We start from the raw sequence: 25,995 nt of genomic DNA, 5'->3' as shown, positions 1-25,995 counted from the left end.
CAGCGAGTTTGCCTCTCAGGCCGCCATACTGTACAAACTAGTGTATTCTGAAAGATGAAATATTATGTCACTGCATGTGCTAATCGGCTCGTCTTTCGCTATTAAGATGTGTTTAACGTTTTAAAAAGCTCGAGCAGATACTCAGCCTCTGAGCTGTTTTTTTTTGCTCTGCATGTTGAATGAGCAGCTCCAGGAAGTGTTCTGTTGATCACAAAATGAAGTGTTCTTTTGCTGGGATTTGTCTTAAGGGTGAAAAACGTTTCAATTTTTTAATTTACAGCCCCGGTAAATATTTATCAAAGTGTCTCATTTGAAATTATAAAACATATTTCTGCTTCGGGCTGTGTTCAAACTTACAACAAAATGTTCTTCCACTGCACATTGTAAGTTCAAAAACGTCATACTACATGGGCACCTGAAACAACACCTTCCTGCCTGTCAATTGGTACCAGTGTTTGTGTAACCATCTGCTCTACACATTGTGACTCAAGCAGGGATTTAAGCGTGTCCTGGAGTACACCTGTACATCACAGCAGGTGGAATGTTAGCTGAAAGATTGTTGATTTGGTGATACCCACCGTTGCTTGTACAGTAGTAACAACAAGGTTAAAAAGTAAGGCACTGAAATGCCATGAGATTGACAGATTTAGATTCAACATGGCAGGGCCTGGCGTCTTAACTTCTGCTATTAAACCAAATTATTCCAGCTCTTACAGACAAAAGCAGACTTTTAAATTTCACATAAAATGGACTTTATCGATTGTTACTTCGTCAACAGAAATCTGCAATGGAAAGCAGAGACCAGGACATAAAAACAGACTCATACACCAACATAGACAATCTGAGCACCACTGATATACAGCATGCTCGAATCTACAGGTAAAAAACAGGAAGTTTCAAGGATGCTCCTCTAAGAGATTCTAGGGTTGAGCACAGGCTTCGAATTCACCAGACAGTCACCACCTGGTACGTGACCTCCAGACCTCTAGACGTAATCAAAAATAAAGCTATAGACATACAGACCAGAAATGCCTAAAAGCACAACCAAAAAATCCAGACACCATGCTCAAAAACTTTATACAAACCGCTCTGAAACTCTCATCCGAAACTGTCAACAAAATAACCACCACATACACCAACAAGGGACCTGAGCTAAAAGAAACAGCACCAATGATCAGTTCCCCCTCGAAATAAATGATCCACAGAAAGTCCTGAACTTCTTGCCTAAACAGCAAACAAACCTCTCTTGTGTTTAATTAACTTAACACTGAATGACAGTCGATAACATTTGGTATAAACAAAGCCAAAAGCAGATGAATCTGATTTAAGAAATGGCAAAAATGTTTTATATTTATTGAGTCCATGGAGGAAGGCAAGAATCAAATATAAGCAAAAGGTTGAAAACACACAGTACTATAAGGAATCCATACTAGAAACAACAAACCGGCACAGAAGGGGAAGACAAAGAATGTGTCTCACTTCTTCGGCTGCATCTTTCAAAGGACATGTCTACGAAGAATGCGTAGACCGCTAAGGCCAACATTTGAATTGGTGCATAATGAATATTGGGATACCCTTTGCCACAGAGGATGCAACCGATGGATCCTTCGTGGCCTGGGACACATTTGTCGGCTGCATCTGAAGGATGCCTTCGAAATGGGACAGCCTTGGACCGTGCCGCTGTGCCGCAATGGGCCTTCAAATACGGCCTTTGAAGGATATATCCCCCAAATTTGGACGCAGTTAAAGACTAAATGCATGGTTGAGGGTAATCAGACACAGGTTAAGGAATTAGGATGGGTCACACAATCACAAGGGCGGGAAAACACACAAAGGCAGGAAGTAAAGCTACGTACACGGGAGGTAAAGGTGAGGTGAGTAAAAGTGATAACTGAACACTCGAATGAATTTATTATATAACTTAACAACAGAGACAATCCATGACAGAGTTATTCCAGAACCCTACAACGTCAATCCGAATCTGCAGGTATTACAATGTCTATTGCAGAAAAATCGGACCATAAATAGTTTGAAGAACCGTGTTAATTTCATGACGTATAGAGTTCATATTTGGGCTGTTATTTGGTGGAATAGTCTTCACCCTAGACAGAAGCATTTTGACATTTAGATATCATCCTCACAACCACTTTCTATCTAAATCCTTTAAATCCACCTACTCATCACTTTCCCTTTTGAACCAGAGTAGGTAATCCACCCACTCAGCCTCCACATGGCAGTGTACCAGAATCGTTACTCTTCTTCCACTCACACACACTCACAGTCCAAAATCCCCACAGAGGCTCCATCTGGACAGGAACACGCTTTGCTCTTCCTCCGTTTTTGTCACCCACTTTGCATCTCACATTCCTTCCCCTCCCCCGCTCATCCTCCCAGATTGAACGCAGAATTCTTTCAAGTACAGGTAGGTGGCCGTGTATAACATCATAAGCAAAGTATGGTTGTTGTAATACTGCCGACGCAAAGGGTTTCATTTCCTGCGAGGCTGCTTATGTTAAAAATGCATGCACACAAAAATGCACACCCTCACAATCACAAATGTTGGTTTGTTGCATCTGCCATTAGTTGTACTAGAGAATCACCCATCTTCTTGTTATTAGTGTGTTTGGATTGATGCCATTTGTTGGTATAAAATAATCCAACAGTCTTGACTAACTCGAGGTTGTAAAAGTTTTATATCTCGGTCACTGTTTTGTTGGACTTTGGACAAAGCATTATTTCACACACGTTTGCTTATTTCATTGGTTATTTTGTCACATCTCTGTTGCTAAATGAAATCCCAAATATACACTCTTGCCCGCATACATTTCAATTGGTAGTCAGAGAGAGATTTCACATCAAAGCTAATATTCCTTTTCGACTGGAGATTAATAATAACTGATGAAGTAACTGAGAAGACCCCTTGCGGTTAGACTCCCTAAACAAGTTGCGTCTTTATGAAATGGGAGCTCAAAAACACAGGAACATGATCCTCCGCTTAGATTTTAGATGCTGGTGGTGTTACAGAGAGAGCAGCTGCGTGACTCTGGCTAGAGTACCCAACAGAGACAAACTTATGCTCTGTTATGGAGGCTGTGCCAGTTTATTGGGATGGAGCACAATCTCAATGCTGGTCATGTGCATAAGAAGTTGAATGAACTTCCTAACTTTCAGAACTCGTGTGTCTCACAGTGCCAGAGTTGCTCTCCGGAATAGAGACATTGTAGGTCGGGCGCAGCGTGGGAGAGGTGGGTTTAAGTGCGGGTGACCGGCAAGGCATAAGGCAACATCTGCCCAGAAAGGAAGGCTGATTGTAGCGGAGGTCTGACAGCAAGAGGAGGCAGAAGATGTGCAAAGGCAGTCTCAAAGGCCAAGCAGGGCCAGTGGATGAGGTGTAATATTGGGGGATTGAGGGATCTTTGAGATATATGGAATAAGGCAGAGATTGCCTTGTCGATGTACTTCCAATTCCCAAGAACATAAGTGGATTAAAAAGATCCATCATGTCTGCTCTGCCAAACACCAGCGACACTAATGCACATGGTCACCTGCTGCAAGGTAAGTGTCCAAAGGCCGCTATACCTAGAGACATAACAAGGCAATTGCCAATTATCCTGGAAGGACGAAGGACAATCACCAATGCCATCTCTGCGCCAACATCTGGCACACCAAACTTCATTACCTTTGTGCCACCAGGACAGTTTAAGGAATCCATCTACAAAAAAGGGATTCAGACTTGCCTGACACAACTCAGGACTGGAAAATGACGGTCAACCAAGACCAGCAGCTTGACCAACCGGCGATCATAACAACCAAACCAAAGGCCAGACATGATCATGGGGTCAACGCTGCAGAAGCTGCTTTACATCTTGTACAAATGGTATAATGGGAGACTGCAGATGGTGAAAGGTTTTAACACAAAAATAGAAGTACTCAGATATAGTGGAAGAGGCAGTACAAAAAAGCTGGCAAACACAGGTACTGCTAATGGACATCAACAGATCAACCACCAGGCTACTGCGACGGATGGGAGTCCGGGGACAGGGCCCTCCGACAAGCCCTCATATCACTGTCACAGGTTGCTGAGGGTTAAAGCAACTTGCTTTGGCTAAAGAGAAAAGAACCCAACTGGCCTGCACTCTTACCATCAGACAGCAGAAGGGGTAAAAGCAGACACTGCCTGACGGGTCTAGCCCGTGAGCCCTCTGGACGTGTCATGGTCCTGTCAATGAAACACCAAGGAAGGAGGGTGCCCACTTGATTACCCCAATGAAGTTTACACCATCTCTGAAGATATCAAGGATCTACCGATTATCATTAGGAACTTAACATTGAAGCATGTGATATTGAAGTGTGTCCTCAAGTGCGTGTGTCTGTCTGTCTGTCTAAGCGTGTGAAAACGCCGCTTGTTCAGCTCCTGGTCGTGCCCGTTTGTGACAATCCACTTTGTGCCGTCATTAACATTTAAAGCACATCCCGGATGATTCCCTCCCTGTCCATTGTACTTTTTAAATGTTCATTTAAACTCACACACTTGGCTACTTAATTCGTTCTCTTGTTTTTATGCTTGTGCATCATCTTTTCTTTGCAGTTTAAAATGACAGGGGCATTTGGCTCCAGGCGAGAAGCTGTCAAGTGTTTTGTTCTAACTTTGGCAACTTAGTGAGCACAGTTCTTCTAGTAGTTTTTGTACCTGATAAATTCTAAAAAACTTAGTATTTTTATAACACATCTTTACTTTTCCATTATGTATTCACTGCATACACAACATACAAAACATTAGTAATGAGGACTTGTGAGGAAAAATGAGTGTCAGGAGATGAGTGGAGGAAGAAGAGTGTGAAAAAATGCAGTGACAACACGAAAGTGTACGAATTTAAACAGTTAATAGAAAGCCAAATGTAATCTGCTTGTCTGTCATCAGAACATAAGAATGAGCATGTTTGCAAAAGAGTGCTACCATCTTGTTAGCTGGGATCAGTCATTGCTCAGAAGGTAATGTGGAGTGATTGAGAATATTTAATAACTTCATCTGAAATATAAATTAGTTTGCACTCAGTCACCCTCCAATCGTCTTGCTGCATTTCAAGGTGCGTGTGTGTTTCTCAATGGGCTTGTTTAAAAATTAATCCAAGTCTGTGTTTTGTCCTCCAAATATTTTCTGAGCGAGCACACACGCGTGTCCTTCGAGGGCTTTTCATGCCATCTGGTGGAAATCAGTTTTATCAAGAAAGAAATACACACACACACACGGGTAATTCATGCACACATACACACATTTTGCAATCTTGGCTTTTGCTGACAACCTTATGTTGAGAAAATTAGAAATGACTCTCCCTCTCCCCATGCGTCCTCTAAATATTCTTATCATCAGTATCTGCAAACAGTCACGGAAAAAAAACACACAACCCACGTCTTCAGTCTGACTCCATGAGTAATGGAGCGTCCAATTCCACCATGCAATCTCTCTAAATAAAACTCATTAACTAAGAATCACAAGCATGAATTAGCAGCACGACACTTGTGCAGCTCTCTGAGTCGTGAGCTGTAATTACGCGTCACGCACTGAACACTCATTGTAAAGTCTGCTGCGATGCTGCCTGTCCCAGTGTCGCTATCCTGGTACGGCTTGAGTACTCTGTTTGTAAGCTGTGATGACCTTTGACCTCTGTGGAAATTGTCTCAAACTCAAAACCATGCATAGGGCTCTACTGAAAAACAAGTCCCAGTGCTTGGGTGATGACAGTGACAGAATAGCCAACACATGCACATGTTTGCCAGGCCAGAGCGACCCAGGGCAGATCCAATCTTTCCTGTACAACCGTTTTCAAAGCACTGACTTCAGTCCTTGGCTGTGTCTCTGTAAATTGGATGTTTTTCCCATACTCGATGGTACCTGACCTCAACATCTGCTAGGTAATTTTTTTAGATATATTAAGAGGGCGAAATTCCCTCAACGCCGTAAGCAAAGCATTCTTTGTTTTTATGTTTCCTAGTGTTGTGAGGAAACTTAAGTGCTGACAGGTTTATCTTACAGAAAATTGTTGTTTCTCTAAAAAAAGGTAGGGAACTGAACTCCCAATTGCAACTACAGCAAAAAAAAGTTTTTCAAAGAGGTTACTAAACCAGTGTTACAAAATGCTTTAAAAAATACAAAACAGTAACAGAGTCAAATTGAAAACAATAAAAAAAAAAGTCAATCAAAAGTCAATAAAAATTGCTTAACATACATGATGACCCCTTAGACCCCATTGTGCCCAAGAGTGCTCGGGAGCGTACGTCATTTTCCTTAATTTATCTTTACCAATGTATCAATTCACTAAAATAAAGTCCAAGCTTTTTACTGTAGAAACTTGTTGTCAACAATCAAACTAAAACCATCCATGGTAACATCGAGATCTGCACTGGTGCCAAAAGCAAAATCATGACCCCGCTAACACACCACTCCTGAGGCAGGTAATCATTGTGTGCCCCACCTATCTAACACAAGGATGTAGTTGTTTGTACTGAAACCACATCTTTACCAAGGTAACAATCAGTTTGTCACCAATATCCATTTAACCTAAAGTAAGTAAGATCAGCCAGACATCACAATATCTAGCTAGTAACCTCCTAACTTTGAGTTGAGTTGCTTGGAAGGAGAAACCAAATACAGCCAGCGTTAACTAGCTAGCTAGCTTGCTTGTTAACTGACCAATTCAGCCCTGTACAATGCTTGTTGTAGTATTTCATTGAGTCACAACACTAACATGTTCATAAAGTTCACACGCTGGTATACATCTGTTATATCTGTGCAGTGCGTTGAGCTTAACATCCTACCTCCGGCTTATCTCTAATAAACTTGGCGAGTTAAAAAGTTTGCTCTTGGTATTTTGTTGATTGTTAAACATAGACCTGCCTGGTGCCTTTTTCCTGTGACCTGCTAGCCCTCCTTCCTTCCTGTAAGCTAACTTTAGCGAGACAAATCATTGTTCAGCACCAACTGCTTTTGAGCATCTGCAGTTGTGTCCTTCCTACTAGCGGCTAGCAGAATGACTCAGCATTTTCAGTTTTTAAAAAAGTGGTTGTTAAACCGTGCCTTATTATCTGTGTTTGTTATTTTCTAAATTAGTAAGCAATTTGTGCCATGTTGTAGTTTGACAGTGACGATTTCTTCAATAAATAACAAGGAAAGTTACACCTTGTGCTTAGCAGACTTACAACTGTTAGCTAACAAGCTAGCTTTGAACAGAAGCAACTTACATCAAGTGTTACTCTTTTTTGCAGCCTGTCAATAAGTCACAACAATAAACTTAAGTTACTATAGACGTACTCCGTGTCAATAGAGGAATTGTTCACCCTAGTTGGAGGGACTGCTAACCCTCGAATGAACTGGACGAGTTAAACAGCTAACAGGGGAACTCACCCACTCAGAGGAGCACATGTTAGCTGCTGGAATCCAACAGTCAACAGATTCTGTCACATTTCGCTGGAACACAAAGTGTCTTGTGCAAATTGAGTTGTTTTCACAGAGCCTAATCAGTTATAGCATTTACATAATTTATGTGTCCTTTTTATGTCTTACTCTAAATTCAAGCAGGGGTTGTTCCGGGATACACTTCCTATCCTAATTTGTTGCCCTTCCTTACGTGTTTCCTTATACCCTAATTGCCCCACATTTTCCTTTCACCGCAACATGCATATACATGCAACACAACTCCACACAGATTGTCCCACGTGGAGGGATGCAGGATTAGATTATCCCACAATCTGTCACTTTGAAATTGATGATGAGCGAGCGAGAGAGGGAGGGAGTGAGAGAGAGAAACGCATGAGAGGTTATAAAACATGGATGGAGTGAAGAAATGTAGGCGACGAGAAGGATTGGAATTACTCCGCTGGGAGCACTGTAGAGGTTTTATATGATTTTCCACTTGTAAACTTGTTCATGGAGGAGTGAGCGTGTCTCTCTGAATCAAACACATTATTGCTCTGACTCTAGTTGGTATTCGCGGCGAGTTTCTCCACATGATCTCCTGGAGCATCCATCTCACCTCTCTCCCTCCCTCGATCTTTTCTCTTATTTTGTTCTCTTCTCCATCTGCGTTTGTTCCTCTTTGCCTTTATTTGTACCTCTCACCTGTTTCCCTCCATCTCTTCTCCCTCTCATGTTCTCTCATTCGCCTCCCCACGCCTCCATCACTCTTCTCTCTCCCTCTCTCTCCCTAGATGAAATATTTATGCCCATCCATACTGAGTGTGAAGCAGCCAGTGCCACAGGAGTCAATGCTTTCAAAGACTATGGGCCTGTGAGCTTAGAGAGAGAGAGAGAAAGAGAGAGAGAGAGGAGTGGTGAAGGAGGAAGAGAGGGAGTAGGCGTAAAAAAACAAGAGAGGAGGTGGAGACAGAAAAGAGCAGGTGAGAGGACGGGATAGAGAGATGAGCTGCGACAGAGTGAGGAAAAAAAGAAGAGACAGAGTAGGAGGATGAGTGAAAGGACCAAGGAGCTCTCTCCATCACATCAAACAGCAGGCTGCACATGATGAAACGCTTCTACTGCATCACACACAAACACACACACACACACACACACACACACACACACACACACACACACACACCTGCAAACAGATACTGTAGGTTAAACACAAAGCGAGAGAGAGAGCCGCTTCAAACATCGCCTCATGTGATTAAACACTTTGCTCTTTTTAGATCCAACGCTCATGCTACCTTAGAAAAAAAGTCTTGCACCCTTGGGTCCTCAGAAGGCCGCTTGAGCAGTTTTTACACAGGCACACACAACTAATACACAAGCAGACAAATGTTCTACGCATACAGGACAAAACACACGTACGCCAAGAGCGCACAAACACACGTTAGCTCCCCAGAGCCTTCGCCGGTCGACCGTCCGCCTGATCCGACAGTCCCTCTGCTGCTCTCCCTCCATGTAATGTGCCAGAACTGATCTGGAATTCACTTTGTCTTATTATCCTGAGTTTGCGCAACAAGAGTCGCCGTCCGCCTGCCTGCCTGCTGGATGGAGCACAAACGCGCTCCAATTAGGTGCCAAATTCTGGGTTGTTTCCAAGCAACCTACATTAAGCTGCGACTGCTGTGAGGGAAACGGGAGCTTCAAAGCTTTGAAGGATGTTTTGGCTGTTTGATTGTGAGTGTTTTATAGTGTGCGTGTGAAGGCAATAAAAAAGGAAGAGAGGCTGAAAGGAAATTAAAAGCAATATAAATTTTAGATATCTTGTAACATTTGGTTTCCTGACATCCTGTAAGATTATTGATCAAAGCATCTTTGAACAAAGCAAAGTCTTTCCTTCTGCTGCTGAGAGGAAGCTGACCACGACACGACCCCGGATCCTCCTCGGGAGGACGGAAAATGTAAAATAGCCGATTAATAAGGTGTCACATTTCATAAAGCTACACTACAGTTCATTTATCTTTTGTTTGGCAATGGGCCGAAGCGTTATTGAACGTCAGCTCTCATTATTTCTGTGCCCTTATTTGAGGCCTCTTAGATGCTCTTTGCTAGCACGTCTCTCCATCCAAAGGTCGACATTAGCCTGTGGTCTCTGTCGTCTTTGATAAATCTAAGCTTTAAAAAACCATGAAAAGTACAAAAAAATATCATAAATTCAACCTACTGTCTACTATTGCCTGCGTAGCAAAGCCAGCTACCTCATGTACCTCTGAGCATTACCGTCCAAAACTTATGAGAACACACCAATGAGCCTCTCGTTGCCATGGTTCCTATATCATCATGACTGTGTTACTCACTCGGGTACAGCTTAAAATAGTCCCCAACCAATGGCTGTATATAAAGATGGACGACGCGTCCCCATCTGCTGTCATTGCACAAAATTGAAGCCAAAATACCCCAGTGATAGGCGCTCAAATCTAGCGCTGGTTGCGCCATTTGGAGCCAGCGCTGCGCAGTAGAAATCCACCGGCTGAGCCACTTCCACTAACCAAAACACACACTTAACGTACCGACGGCAAAGATCCCGCACGTCAGCGTGTTTAACAGCAGAACAGCTTCTTGTGTTGGTCTGAGGTTGACGTTCACAGATATGGAAACTTCAGTGACTGTAGTGATTGTTTAAGTTACGTTTCCACTCACCAATCCTCCTCCACTCAGCTAATCTGGAACAGATCGGCTGCAGGAGCCGGATTAGTCAACAGAGCTGTCAATCATCCTTTTTACAGCATCAAATAACTAACTAAAGATAAACTAAAAATGAACACTTGGACGTAAATCAGCATGATAATAACTAGCTAAAATGACAGAAACCATGTCTAAGAAAAATGTATTTGGCGTGTATTTTGATTTTATAGTTTGACTCATGTTCATCTGTTAACATGGAGGAGGCGGGCTTTATGACCTATACTGCAGCCAGTCAGCAGGGGGCAATAGAGATGGCTTCACTTTTAGGGGGCTGTCATGTCGTCCATCTTTTTATACAGGCTATTTTCCCAAAAAAACAACATTTATTCAGCTTTGTGTAACATCGGCTGGAAATTATGTATAATTAAACTACAGCTCGACTGATATGATATTTTTGTAAACATACGAACTTAGTGACAGTTAATACAGTTTACTTGTGCTTTTGTGAGAGTTGTCAATCATGTCCTGGTTCAGACCAAACAATTACAAAAATCTTGTGTCTCGGCTCGTTGTCTCGCAGATTCTGGTCGGGTTTTGTTTGTGGTGTGAAAGCAAACTGACCAAACAGGAATTAATTCTCGCAGATTTTTTGTTTTTGAAATCTGTTCAGGAAGTGATAAATGTGTTGAAGGCAATGTGTATGAACAATTTCTTTACGGCAACTTTACTAAAATGTGTGCTTGTCAGGGCATTTTTTTCCACATTGATAGATCAAAAGCTGTCAAACCTGCTGTGCTTATATCCGACTCTTGTACTGATTCATCCCTTGAGTGAAGATGGTTCCCAAAGGATGAATCCTCCTGCCATTGGAAGTCCTCTCACTGTTCCTTGAATGCCACATTTGACCTTTGTGGTTTTGAGTAAAATGGCTCAAGAGCTATTGGATAGACTCCCCTGGAATTAGGTTCAGATATTTATGGGCCTTGTGGGATCAGTTGAAACAACTCTCTTGACCCCTTGACCTCTCTTTTAGTGTCATCATCAGGTCAAAAATTACGACAAAATTTGTCCTACAATTTAGTTTATGACTAAAAGTCTGCAAACCCTGCTCTTTCTGTTTAGTAACACCAGCGTGCTAATGTAGTCATTGTTAGCATAACACTTAAGCGCTGTCGCCTCACAGTAAGAAGGTTCATGGTTCAAATCCTGGTTCAGACATAGCGGGCCTTTCTGTGTGGAGTTTGCATGTTCTCCCTGAGCATGCACGGGTTCACTCTGAGTACTCCGGCTTCCTCCCACAGTCCAAGGACATGCTCGTTAGGTTCATTGGTGACTCTAAATTGTCTGTCTCTGTCTGTCAGCCCTGTGATTGACTGGCGATCAGTCAAGAGCGTGCCCCGCCTCTCGCCCAATGACAGCTGGAATAGGCTCCAGCCCCCCGCGACCCTGATAAGCGGTATAGATAATGGATGGATGGATGGATGTTAGCATTTAGCCCAAACTAGGATTATGCATAAGCTACGCCTAACAGAGCTGCCTACGTGGCTCTACTTCTTTTGTTTTAATGTTGAACAGCTAATATTACAGCATTAATATAATAGTACACAATGTGGAAACTGTATTAAAACATGGCTACACTTTCAAATACACTCCCAGACACTATGTGAAACCACTATGACGCTTTAGACCATAACGACACCTTTAAAACATAAACTTTAAGGACATCATCTTTATAACGAATATTTGGAGACATTGCCATGGCTCACATTTTGAATTTTCCAAATTTACTCAAGCATGTAATATTTATCTAATCCCTCTGCCTCTCTGTTTAAATCGTTACATCATTAGTGACATTTAACAATTGTTTACATGTATTAAAACACTAAGAAGCTGCACATACAACAACGTTACATTGCCGCAGGTTAAAAAAACACCAGCCTATTCTGCTGGGACCGGCTTCAACATACATAATACATTATCTCTCAGAGCTAAGTCAGCTAATTAATGGAAACATATAGTTGGCTAATTAGCTGTGTGCGAGAGAACGATTATTCAACCCTCAGAGGGGAGAAAACGCTGAAAGTCAGAGAGAAGGGTTTACAGTCGTAGCAGGAGATGTAGCCTAATAGATGTTTTTGTGAGGGAGAAAAGAAGAGGGCACGGTATCAAAGAAAGACAAAAAGAGAGACTGTGCTAAAGAGATGAATATTTGATTTAATCTGGGCACCGTTAGAATCTGAATCCATTACTCTGCGTGTGTGTGTGTGTGTACCTTAATATCGAACACTTTACAACAGAAGATGAAGCTCACTGTTCTTGACATCTCCTACATTTTCATTGAGTGTGAAAGCACGCCATTTTGCTTGACAAAAAAGAGCTTTCATGAAATTACAAAACGAACACATTCCACCTTGAGTTTCCTTTCAAGAGTCAAAACCAAAGACAGCCATTAATAGCACACAACTCTAGACATGAGGGAGGCCAGTGCTCCAATACAATACTTTACAAATTAAAGGAGAAAGATGGACAGAATAAAATGTGGTCAACCAGCACAAAGCTACAGTCAGCAGCCAGCTAGCTTAGCCTAGCATATGAACTAAAACTAGCTAGCCAGGCTCTGTCCAAAGCTAGCTAGCTAGCTAGCTTCCCTCCAGATTTTCACTGTTCATTGTTGTTTCAGTTGTTGATGCCTCTCCTGTCGCCTAGCAACAGGTAGCTAGTTGGCTAACTAGCTAGCATAACTAATGTTACGTAACAACCTAACAATTTGTTTCAAGGGCCCTTTGGGTTTTTTTATGTGTAAAGCTAGCTATGCGACTGAGTTGAAACCAAAAACTTTAACATCTAAAGTGTATTCCTCGGCCGCTTAAAATCCGTCATATCGTTTGAATTGGCGCACAATGGATCTCGGGATACGTTGGGCTGCGAAGGATGCATCTATCTATCTATCTTCTGTGACGCAATCAGCCTTCAAATACGGCCTTCGAAGGCTGCAGCCCCTGGATTGGCACACAGCTTATTGTATTTTCAGATCAATCATGAAACCATGACATCATAACTATTGTCAGCTAAACTACATTTATACAACTTACAACCTGAAACACAGCAGTACAACATAATACCAGCATTTGGGATTCCCACCCAGAGCATTTCCCTAGCTAGCTGATTCGCATCATCACCCCCAGACTGCTGTTTAGCACCTCCGTTATCACCCACTCGTCATTGATACTGGCGGTCTGAAAGATCATCTCGCCACTATATTATCACTCCTCTTCTCTAGACTGTGGGTGACAAAGACACAGGTCACCTCTGGCCACTATATTATCACTCCCCTCGTCTAGACTGTGGGTCACAAAGACACAGGTCACCTCAGCTGACATGAAGGTCCTCTGAGTTCTGTTTGGATTGCTGTGACCGCATGATAACAAACAAACGATCATCCTGGGAAAGAACAGAGCAAAAGCTCTGAATATCTACCTCATTAACAGAGGAAGGGGAGCGTGACAGAGGGAAAGAAGGAAGAGGCTCTTGACGGGAAAGAGATGTAAGTGATTCCTCCAGCCTGCTGGTCCACACAGGGAATTTGGGAGCAGCAAGTTGTTCAATAATGTATTGATTTTCCTGGTGAGGTTTTCTTTCTTTCAGGATTTGATGTTAATGATTATCTGACAGTTTTCCTCTTGACTTGTGCAATGTTAATTTCTCTATGCCCATCCAACTGTCTGTCTTACAATCTAAATTAATCAGTGTAGTGTATATTTTTGCTTCTTAGCATAGAGAATAAAAGCTTACTAAAACATAATGTACGTATGAGGGCTAAATAATAAAGTGTAGAGTTAGTATATTCCCTTTCAAGAAGGCTAAAGTGGGGTTTGATCCATTAAAGTCGGATAATGTTCAATTCATGTAGAAACAGTCGGTTTTCTGAGGTTTTAATTATATCTCAATAATGAATCTAAACATAATTAGTTTTAATTGTTTTGAAACTTAAGAGAGAAAAACAAAGTGTTTTACTGCATGAAAATGCTGCTGAATCTTTTTTAAGGCGAGTTGCTATTGCGATGTTATAAAAATCTGCTAGCTATTGTGAATGCTGCTAGCACGTTTAACTGTTCACTGCAGAAATGTTGCGAAAATTCAGTGTTGGGTAAACTACTTGAGCTAAGCTACCAGTTACTCTGTATTAAATGAACCTGAATTACACTGAGGCTAACCTACAGAGGAAGTTAGCAAGCTAGGCTACGGTACCACAACATAACTAGCATACGACATCAAAGCTATTTTTCATTCTTAGAACCACTCTGTTCTGTAGTAAGTAGAAAATAAATGTTAGCATGCTTCCTGAGATGATTACCTGCTTAACATGTTAGCATTTACATTACGAGCATGTTAGCATTTAGCTGAAGAAACTGCTGGTCCCAGGTTTAACAGAGCTGCTAGCTTAACTGAGTCTCCTTGTAAACTACTTTAGGTCAGTTATGTTAGTTAACCGTTTGATTTTTTGTATATAGAATGTTTCTTTGCGTCATTTAATCATGTTGTATTTTATTTAAGCTTCATTTTGTATGTAAGGCCTCTTTCACAGGTTTCATTTAACTAATTGGCACCTACCTAACTACCGCTGAGTGTACAGCCCAGTTACTTCAAAGGACACATTTGTATTCAGCGGGTGTTTTCTTATTTTGTTCACTCCTTCATGTGTGTGTATCTGTGGAACGCAATGATTAGAAAACATTTCATCATGATCAGGTTTGAAGGGTTGGCAGGGCGTCACGTCTGTTTGGATTTTAAATGTCTCTCTCTCTGTGTTGTTTCCTCTGTTTCCTTCAGCATGATAAGACAGAACCTGGGCCGATCCACTCGCTCCATCTGTCTGGTTCTGGCGTGTCTGTCCCTCGCTCTCCACATCCTTCTGGCATTTTTTTGTCTCTCTGTCCTCCAGACAGCCTGCATCCTCCCCGCCACCTCCACATCCTCCATCGCAAGAACAGATACTCAGTCCATCTCCCACTCCTCCTCTTCCTCTTCAACCGCCTCTTCCTCACACAAACTGCCAACAAACCCCCAGAATGAGGAGCATCACAAACTGATTGCCAAAGCCTTACGCCCTGAAGAGAAACACTCATACAACGATGCCACTGAGAAAGAAAATAAACTTATTGGAGATAGAAAGGAGACCCAAAAGGTCAAAGGTCATTCTAAACTGGAGGCACTGTTCGAGCACTCGGTGTACAACCTGCCACGCCCAGATCTGCGAGAAGATGATTGGCTGCTAAGGGTGAAGAAAAATGAATATGCAAGAGATTCAGGGAGTGAGGAAGAGGAGAGGGAAGACGACATCATTAATGATAGCCAGTAAGTGAAACAGACGGAGAGAAAACACATCAATCTTTTAAACAGCGGTTTCTAGATTCTTAAGTGTTTGGGAGGCAGTGGCCTGGTTTCCCACACTGCAACCTTGCATTGGAATGTGAGCTTTAGCAGTTTAGCTTACTTTAGAGATGAGGTCTTTAGAGCTATGCTAGTGGCATAGCTCTATGAAGGTCCGATTTGGTCTCGTTGGGAATATCTCAGCTACTATAAGATTGCATGGTCATTCGTGGTGCTCCGAGGATGAACCCTACTGTATTTAGTGATCTATTGATTTTGACTGACGAGCGCCATCATGAGCCGGTGAACTTGCTAAAAAACTGAGCTAAGACAGCTAGCAATTATGTGCGAATTGGAAAATGTGAGTACACATGTAAACATGCCAAACAGCATTTCTGCATTGTCACGGTGGACACGCTAACATTCTGACATTAGCATTTAACTTGAATGATTAACAGGCCTTAGAGAGCGTCTAGCGTGGCTGTACACTGTATTTCACAATATCTTGAAGAGAGGGTATTATGCTGTTTCACATTTAAAGATGTATAATGTTACAATGTTGGATGTCCAGACTAAACGTGGGTGAAGTTTCAAATCTGTAGCTAAAAGTATGTCGGAGTAATCCCCAGGCTTCTCAGCTCAGTCTGCAGGCTGCTGTGAACGCCAGGTTCCACACAGTTTTTTTCTACACACCGCCTCAGCAGGCTTCAAAAGGGCTGGCCAATCAGAGGAAGGCGGGCATGTAGGGGCAGGGTTTCTTAAAGGGACAGAGCTGACTGAGTCCTTTCAGGAAGAGGCTGTATGAGGGCCTGCACATAGCAGCAGTGTGCGAAAAATGAGGAGTCAATTATGCTAAGCTACTGAAGCTTGACATTTGCATAATACCCCCTTTAATGTCACCCTTTAATTCCATGAAAACAATTTCTCTTTTGGCTGCTGTTGCAATTTACTGTTACATAACGTCATCACACACTATACCCATGATTATTTAATTAGAAGTGGACGTAGCTACCGTCACGTCACCCAACGGTTTGCCTTAAAGTTTTAAAGTTGAGTTCGACACTTTGGCCATCGCCATGTTGTTTTTTGTGGGCCAGAGTACCAAAGGACTAAAGGGTGGAAATGCCCATTGTTACGTCTCTATCCTAGTCAGGTCACAGTGGTGGCAAATTTTCAGCTACAGGTAGCCATGCCCTGAAGCAAACCCTCTGTTTAATTTAAGATGGGAGCATCATGCTGTCTTGAAGAAGACCTGACACTACTGATTGAGACCAGAAACTCAAATGTTTACTGAGGTAAACATTTGAGTGAGAAGGGGGGGGGGGCGTCATGGCTGTCTTTTTGTCGCCCCCTGCTGGTCATGAGAAAGAATGCAGGTTTAATGTGCTCGGCTTCACTTTTGAAACCAGGAGGCTCCATCCACCTCTCATTGACAGTTTTATATCTCTGAGACTGTAACCTACATCCATTCATTCTGCCTATTCATCACCTGCACTTGCTCTCCTCCAGGGAGAGCACCAGTCAGGAGGAGGAAGGCTACGACAAAGTCAATTGGACGAGCGACGTGGAGACCCACCCTCCTTGGCTGAGGTTCCACCTGGGTATCTCTCGCTGGGAGCTGTACAACAGGAAGGACCCCAACCTCGCCCGGCTGACTCACTATTTGGCAACACAGCGGATCCTCGGAGCTGGTAAGCGAACGGAAAAGGGAGGGGAGGAGTGAAAGATGAGAGGATGAGAGGCCCAAAGAGAACAGAAGAGAGGTGTTAAATGAAGGTGAAGGATTATTTAATTACCCTCCCTTTTATCTCTCTGTCCCTAAAAATACATCCTGAAGTGTCAGCCAGACAGATGTGCTTCTCACTGGAACTTTTAACTGTTTAAGTTCTGAGGAGTCAGTTATTAGGGAATCCTAATGTGTCTTATAAATTAGATTAACCTGCCTTTTCAGTGCCCCCATCGCCATGTTGGTCATAGTTCAACATGTGATGTTATCTCATTGAGTTCAAGGCCGCACAGATAAAGTGCAATATTTGGCCTGAATTGTTAAAGTAGTGCCGGATTTAAATGTCACGTTGACACATTCACAAAGTCACAAACATGCTGCTTTCTCATTTAAACTCTAATCCTTTAATACAAACAAGTTTCTCTTTGAGAGAGCCAGAGGCGACGCCAGAAGTTCCCACTCAGTGAATACACTAAAGTGTGCCAAAGTTCATATTTAGAACAGCCAAGATTACATTTTTAGAAAGACATCCACACACATGCTGGATGATTGATCTTTGGGTAAATATAACCGAGGCTCACTGATGTATGAAAATGCTTTTAACATCACACACTTTGAAATCTTTCTCACAGATTTCCACAGAATAAAAGACTAAACCAGCGAGGCTTCAGCACACAGTGTGGTGACAGACAAATCCATTCAGTCAGAGAAGAGGAGGAGGGAGGAGGGAAAGCAAACAAAGAGGAGGCGTGGACAGTCGGTCAGAAATTGAAATGTGGCTTTCTGTTGTGCTGTTTTAAATGGTTGACACAATAGCATAAGCACTTCTTGGCATATGCCATCCAAAATCCATGCAGGAAACAGCTGTTTCATTTTTGTCCGCAGATTTAACTGAGCTTATGAGGAAAACAATCGCAGTGCATCCATTGGACTAAAACTTTACTCAACTCAGAACACGAACCACACGCAGCATACGAAGTCACATGTGAGTTCATAGAGATTAAACATGAGAATGGCAGATGTCTTATATAAAAGAAAACAGATGATCGAATGTCCTAAATCTGAAGCTTTTGTTGCAGCGTGACAAATATAATCCTCCCACTAACTTTTCAAATCTGCACCCACTCACTCCCACACACACACGCAGGCACGAACCAGAGACTGTATAAAAAACATGGACGACATGACAGCTCCTTCAAAGTGAAGCCAAACCCTCGCTATTGCCCCCTGCTGACTGGCTACAGTACACGTCATAAAGCCCGCCTCCTCCATGTTAACAGATGGGACATGAGTCAAACTATAAAATCAAAATACGCACCAAATACATTTTTCTCAAACATGGTTTCTGTCATTATAGTTCGTTCTTATCATGCTGATTTACGTCCAAGTGTTCATTTGTCTGACAAGTTTATTTTTAATTAGTTATTTGATGCTGTCAAAAGGATGATTGACAGCTCTGTTGACAAATACGGCTCCTGCAGCCGATCTGTTCTGGATTATCAGAGTAGAGGAGGAACGACGAGAGGAGACGTAACTAAAACAATCACTACAGTCATTGAAGTTTCCATATCTGTGAACGTTAACCTCAGACCAACACAAGAAGCTGTGTGTTTTGGTTAGCGGAAGTGGCTACAGCAGCGCCGCCAGACGATCTCTACGGTGAAGCTCAGGCTCCAAATGACGTCACCATTGCAAGGGCGGCGCCCGTCACAGGGGATATTTCAGCATGAATTTCGTACAATGAGAGCAGATGGAGAGTCGTCATCCATCTTTTTATACAGTGATTGGCATGAGCACACAAAGAGACACACAACTTCACACGCACATGCTCATTTAGTGTTCTCAGACACTGTCCCTCTCGTCAGCACAGCAGGGTGAATAACGCGTGTCATACGGTGCAGATTTAAGACTGAGCTACAGGCTGTGTTATTCACACTCATAACAGTGTAAATATGTCTCACACAAGTCAGAGCAGAATCAGAGTTACAAAGAGGTGTTAGAAGTGCAAAAGAACAGGAGGAGATTTACTGTATATCTTTTGAATTATTTACCAGACTTTCCCCTCTGAGTTCATGCAACAACCGGAGCCGTCTGTTCCTCTGAACGTCTGAGACCTTCACGTTGTTCTGGTTCACCAGAAAGAACAAAGTGCTTTGATTCACACCGCCTTGTTGTCTGAAGTGTGGGCGAGGAGGCCGGCTGGATGAGAGAGCGTGTCTCACCGTCCGATTCACAGATCTCAGGGGTGTGAAAATGATTTACAATTACAAACAGCTCATGCCGAGAGTATCGCAAACGTCGAATACGGAGACATTCAGGGTTGGAAAAATGATTCATAGGTTTTTATATGAATAATTCACTACGGGGGGAATTAAACTGCGAGAAATAATGTTTCCCTAAAACCACTTTCATTAAGTATTTTATCTGTGTCTTGCTGCAGAGATGAACCGAATGGAAGATCCAGTGGCAGTTGGTGGTGTAATTATGTAATAGGCCACCACATGGTGAAACAGTTGTACTGCAAAGCACTAAATTATAGAACTGAAATATGTCTGATATCTGTTTCTCACATCAACTCACTGCTCACTTTCAGTTCAGAAGACAGGAGGCACGCAGCTCAAACTGCTCTTATCCTTCCCGAACTACGGCCAAGCTCTGCTGAAACCCATGAAGTAAGATCCCGCCGTGACTGGAAACACAAATGATTGACAGATGAACTTCAGGCTAACAGTTCATATAAGCCGACTGCTGAATCACACCGAGAGCTTTCTCATAAAGTAACACATGAAGCACAGCAGAGCACAATTCTTCTAATACTCTTTACACTGTAGTTTTGAGGTATCTTGATATTTTGTTTGTTAGGATTGTATCAATATACATCTCATTATTTTATCATATTACTTTTTATGCTAACATAGGCAATGCAAATTAAAGTTTTTGGTACTAGAATAACAGAAACAACTGATTTTGCCGCCCAATAGACAGCGTTGAGTTTGATTAAAGTTAATTAAAGGGAGATATCTCGAAGATCACAGTTTCATTCTGTTTGGCGACACCTAATGGTGATAAAAGGCGGTTGCATCCCAGATAACCAGACGTCCACGGTTGGCTCCGGTTGTAACTCTTGATTTTCACTGACGGTCGCTTTCCTTTTCAGACTGTTTGCTTCATCTGAGCGTCGAGTTTGTTTCTTTTTCTTTGGATTTTCACTTCTTGTTGAAGTTGTATCTGTAGTCATCCATCTTTTCTTTGTTTGTTCAGCCATAGTAGATTACTGTTTACTGGCAACACTTGCAGAGAGCGGAAAAGCAGCCGCTTAGCTCTGCCTACCCTCTCTGGCAGACCAACCACTGCTGGCTGATGGAAAACACGTCACTAACTGGGCGCTGCTTGAGATTTTTTTCACCCAGTCCATAATGATACTATGTACTGCAAATGCAAAGGCTTTCATCAGTGGGCCATAGGCTCAATCACCATTGTGTTACCTCATTCAGCGATAGAGACTTAACAGACATTTATTTACATGAAAACAGTAACTTTAGATTTCTATATGAAATATTTTCCTTGTGTGCAAAATTTACAGTCAAAAAAAAGGTTTAAAAATATACGATATATATGATACTGCAAAATGTTTATTACCGTATCCTGACTAAAGTATCGCAATAATATCGTATCGTCTAGCCTTTAGCAACAAGCTTGATGTATTGTGTTTGTGTGTTTTTTTTTCCGCAGACAGCACAGAGATGCAGAGACGGACGTAAACCTCTTCTACTTCTCAGACTTTGAAAGACACAACGCTGAGATTGCTGCATTTCACCTCGACAGGTAATGAGTCAGGTGTCACCATATTCGCCATATTCACAAAGCGGCCATTTTCCTCTGACGTCACGCTCATGCAAGGTGGAAAGCTACGATGCTGTGATCATGTTGTGATGCTCTGTTCCACATTTTAAGTCATATAAATTTAGGGCATCTGACATATTACCACCAACACACGCAGTGGGAAATCTGGCCGTATTTAAGCTAAAACAACACATTTCATAACCAATTTGCTGACTAATGTTAGCATTCAGCCACTTATATTATTACCGTTAGCTAGAAAGTGGCTGAAAGCTGCTTTTAAGTTTGGCAGTGGTACATAAGACAATAGGAAAAGTGTCAGTTCCTAGCTAGAGTAATGTTAGCGTGTTTGAAAGCTATCAGTAGCTAATATTAAATATGTATCTATCGAGAAGCAGTGAAATGATAACTGTTGTCGGATACCCTACATTTACATGACGTACAGCCTGGAATACAGCTGGATAACATTTTAACAGCATTTGAACTTCCCACCCTGAGCATCACGTCAGAGAAAAATGGCCGCCATGTAAATACTGGGATCCAAGTAAAGTGTCCTTCCATTAGCCGTTTCTTATTTCTGACGGTCTCTGTCTTTACCCTTTTTTTATGTATACATCTATTCCCATCTCTCTCTCTGTGGTCTTGTCCCAGAGTGCTTGGTTTTAACAGGATTCCTCCAGTGGTCGGTCGACTCATTAATGTCACCACAGAGATCAGAGAGATCACCACCGACCACCGGCTGTCCAGGACTTTCTTTACTTCCCCTGGTAAACTTTCTAAACGTTAATATATACGTGTTCGCTTAGATCTTAGTGCTGCGTTTGACCCAATTAAGCAATGCAACCTGTTTCAGAGATCAGAACTCTTATTCGGCATTAAAGGAACCTCATTAAGCTGGTTTAAATTCTATTTATCAGATTGTTCTCAGTTTGTACATGTTAATAAGTCCTCTATAAACACCAAAGTTAGTCACGGAGTTCCACAAGGTTCAATGCTGGGACCCTGTATGTTTACCTTGTATATTCTTACTTTAGGTAATATCATTAAGAAACGCTTTATACACAAACTGACCAACCACTAAACTCAAGCTGTCCTCTCTCTGGCTGCCTCCAGCGGGGAACGTGTGCTTCTACGGCCAGTGTGAGTACTACTGTTCATCTGAGAACCCGGTCTGTGGTCAGCCACACGCGCTGGAGGTCTCTCTTGCCACCATGTTGCCTGACCTCACCTTAGCCCCCCGCAGGTCCTGGAGGTCCCCATGGAGACGCTCCTACAGCCGTACCAAGCTAGCAAAGTAAGTAAACTACTTTCAATCAGTCTCTTGTTGAAACTTTCGTTCAAAGGTATCAATGATGGCATTAAAAGCAATGTCATTGTCATCGGCTGTATGCATTTAAATACTTGGTTTTGGAGACATTTGAAATAACTCAGCTTTTAAAGTTTTATTTTAGCATTTAACTGAGAGTGTGCGGTTTTGGACATTTGTAGCCTTGCTGCTGGTAGAGTTTAAAGTTCAGTGTCTGTTCTTTGTTTGTGTTTGTGAGTCTTCACTGCCCTTCAGTGGCCGGAATGAAGAACTGCAACACAACGTTATATTGTAATGCTTACACACACCTTTAATGCCAGTGTAATCAATACTAAGGCCAATATATGGAACTCATTATGAGGAGCTAATATCAGGCTGTTTAAATATACAAATGGTCTTTTTTATATGTCAGTATGTGTTCATGTATGAATGCATGCTTTTAGAGGATGTGTTAATGAGTCACTACATAGGCCTTATATGTGTAGAAGAAGAAGAAGAAGAAGAAGAAGACATACTGTATTAATCCCAGAGAGGAAATTCTATTTTTTCACTCTGTTTTTACAAACATGCTACACACACACACACGGGCCTGAAATACACAAATGCACAAACAGGACCCTATGGACATGCACTAATGGAGAGAGGTCGGAGTGAGGGGGCTGCACATGGACATGCGCCCCGAGCAGTTGGAGGATTCGGTGCCTTGCTCAAGCTGATGTTTGTAGACATGTATATATGTTTGCATGTTTAAATGGGCATATAAATATTATTTATTTTATTAATCTATTTATTTTTATATACGTACTTAATTTCTTTATGTGTGGGTGAGTGACCACCTATATGTAAAACTCATTTAACAACATTTTCAAACATGTGTATGTGCAGGAGCTCAGGTTAATGCGACGTGTCTTACGTGTCACTAGAAAGCAATAGTCAATGAAAAATTGAGATAAAATAAGATCACATTAAAATCTCGAAGATTATAGTTTCGTTCTCTTTGGCGACACCTGTGGCGATAAACAGTAATTGCGTGAGCACACTTCCCAGATATCCAGACAGTGCTGCATGTGTGATGTCCACGGTTGGCTCCGGTTGTAACTCTTGATTTTCCTGGCTGACGGTCGCTTTCCTTTTCAGACTGTTTGCTTCATCTGAGCGTCGAGTTTGTTTCTGTTTCTTTGGATTTTCACTTCTTGTTGAAGTTGTATCTGTAGCCATCCATCTTTTCTTTGTTTGTTCAGCCATAGTAGATTACTGTTTACTCGCAACGCTTGCAGAGAGCGGAAAAGCAGCCGCTTAGCTCCGCCTACCCTCTCTGGCAGACCAACCACTGCTGGCTGATGGAAAACGCGTCACTAACTGGGCGCCGCTTGTGATTTTTTCCCGCAAAAGTCGCCACAGACACCTTCAGCAGTTCACCCTGAAGTCTGCAGTTTCCTTCCTGTTCAGCCTGAGCGGATGCTAACTGCTAAAACTCAAACATTGTGAACAAACTACCAGATTGTTGGTAAAAATCCTGTTTTAAAGCAACAAAAGTTAATTAGAAATTTAAATAAATTCTTATGAATGACTGTAATCACTTTGGCCCATCTGATTCTCTTCTTCTGTTGTTCTCAGGTGGGAGAAGAACCCGGCCTACTGTGACACCGTGAAACAGACGCCTCCTTACAGCCACGGCACCAGACTGGTGGATCTCATAGACATGGCCGTACTGGACTTCCTCATGAGTCAGTCTTTGTATTTCAATCTCAACTCTGCAGTCATCAGTTTAGGGGGCTTACAGGCCTCTCGGTGTGGTAATAGTAATTAAAGTTTCTCATTCACAGGCAACATGGACAGACATCACTACGAGACGTTTGAGAAATTCGGCAATGAGACGTTCCTCATACACCTGGATCACGGACGGGCGTGAGTACCATGCTGTCATCATGTTGTTGTTATAGTGGAGGCAGCAGCACGCAAAGTAGTTTCATGCAGTACACTTATACTGCCATAGAGCAGCCAATGTTAACATCTGTCTCACTTCTGACGTGTGTGTCTGTCATTGTGGGAACAGTTAAACTTTGTTGTGACTGACATGTTTGTTGATAACGCGTTGCAGGTTTGGGCGTCACTCTCAGGATGAGCCGTCTATTTTGGCTCCTTTGAAACAGTGCTGCAGGTAAAACTAAAAAAAGTCTGCTGGTTGTTTGACTTGCAAACTGTACATTTTAAAATGGGGCCCAGAGAAAATGAGAAGCCTGTGTCTCTTGTTTCTCGTTACCTTGTAGGATCCGTCGCTCCACCCTCCTCCGCCTACACCTCTTGTCCCTCCCGGGCTTCCGTCTGAGTGATGTCATGCGGGAGTCCCTGCTCCGGGATCCTCTGGCCGGCGTGGCCCCCCTCCTGTCTGAAGCACACCTCTCCGCTCTTGATCGCCGCCTTGCTGCCGTCCTACAGGTGGTGCAGACCTGTCAGGGTCAGCACAGAGACGTCATTTATGACGACTTGGAAGGATACGATCTAGATAACGATCCAGAGACTGACTGAGGAATAAAATAAACTATAGGTTTTATATATCTGTGTGGAAGTCATTTTACGAGTCTTTATATGAAGTGAAACTGTAAGGTCAAAGCTGGTAACAAGGAGCAAAGGGTTGATCTGCAATATTCAATTTTTTTAAATGAAATCTTACATAAAAATGCAGAATAATTCCAGTTTCTTATTTATCATCTTTCAAAAGTACAAGCCATGTAAGGTCAAAATAAGCGGTCAACTTCTGCCATTATATTTATAATGGATGAAAATATGACCATTTAAACCTTCAGATAACACAATGAATAGCACTATATTGGGCGAAACTCAGAGCTTATACTTATACCTAGCTGATTTACTCTGTGTAGCAAACAAGGAAGTGGATCCTTAACAGGAAGTAGTTCCTGCTTGCATGACAAATGACTGAATTGAAAACTTGATTTTTACCCCTTTAGATTGTTTCATTTTGAGGATTGCGGTGTTATTACATGCAGTATGTCACATGGAAAATAGGGAAAAATACTGAAAAAATACACATTATTTTTTGTCAATCATCTGCAGATCTCCAAGACTGCCGAAGGCGGAAGACGTTCGCATAAAAGGTACCAAAAGTAAAAGTACTTATTTAGCAAAACAGCCTTTCTTCAGAGTCATTAACTGGATTATTATTATTTGCATCAATGTGTGCATTGCGTTAAGTTGTAAACAATAAACGTCTGTTTGAATTACTTTACCTTCTTTACTTGTTGCTCGGTAGATTTTGAATTTCTCCACCAGCATCAGTAAAGTCTTCCTGACTAAATAACATCACAACTTATTTGTTGTATTATTTATCCGACTCTTGATAAATTAAGTGGAGTAAACAGTACAATATCTAAATGTAGTGGAGTTGAAGTATAAAATAGCAGTGTAAAATAATCACTGTATTGAGAAAGTTACCTTTCACTGCTAGTCAGGTCAGGTTTTGGACGCTTTCCACGTCAAATTTTGTTGGTTTCTTCAACACAAGCAAGTCAATAAATCAGCTGATATCTTTACTATATTAATAACATAGCCAAAATTTACTGATGTAGAAATCACCAAGTCTAGTAACATGCAAAGGATTCAGCAATAACTCCGTGGTGGATGACGCCCCCTGCTGCCACTGAC

The 25,995-nt window shown here is 42.1% G+C and overlaps 1 protein-coding gene across 1 annotated transcript; it reads left to right on the top strand.

Annotated features, from left to right (window-relative positions):
* Nucleotides 1–14,921: 14,921 nt before the first annotated feature.
* LOC138603959 (extracellular serine/threonine protein kinase FAM20C-like) lies at nt 14,922–24,861 on the top strand. Its single transcript, XM_069675740.1, has 10 exons — nt 14,922–15,445; nt 16,970–17,151; nt 19,780–19,858; nt 20,919–21,011; nt 21,678–21,793; nt 22,140–22,320; nt 23,950–24,059; nt 24,159–24,240; nt 24,434–24,493; nt 24,603–24,861. Exons 1-10 carry the CDS (start codon nt 14,922–14,924, stop codon nt 24,859–24,861), a joined length of 1,686 nt encoding a protein of 561 aa, XP_069531841.1.
* The last annotated feature ends 1,134 nt before the right edge of the window (nt 24,862–25,995 follow it).

This window comes from Semicossyphus pulcher, unplaced genomic scaffold, assembly GCF_022749685.1.
Source record: "Semicossyphus pulcher isolate SPU_LCO1_2020_fin unplaced genomic scaffold, fSemPul1.0.p SCAF_25, whole genome shotgun sequence".
Classification (NCBI taxonomy): Eukaryota; Metazoa; Chordata; class Actinopteri; order Labriformes; family Labridae; genus Semicossyphus; species Semicossyphus pulcher.
Note: the sequence above shows the minus strand (reverse complement) of the source record. Positions and strands in the feature narration are given on the sequence as shown.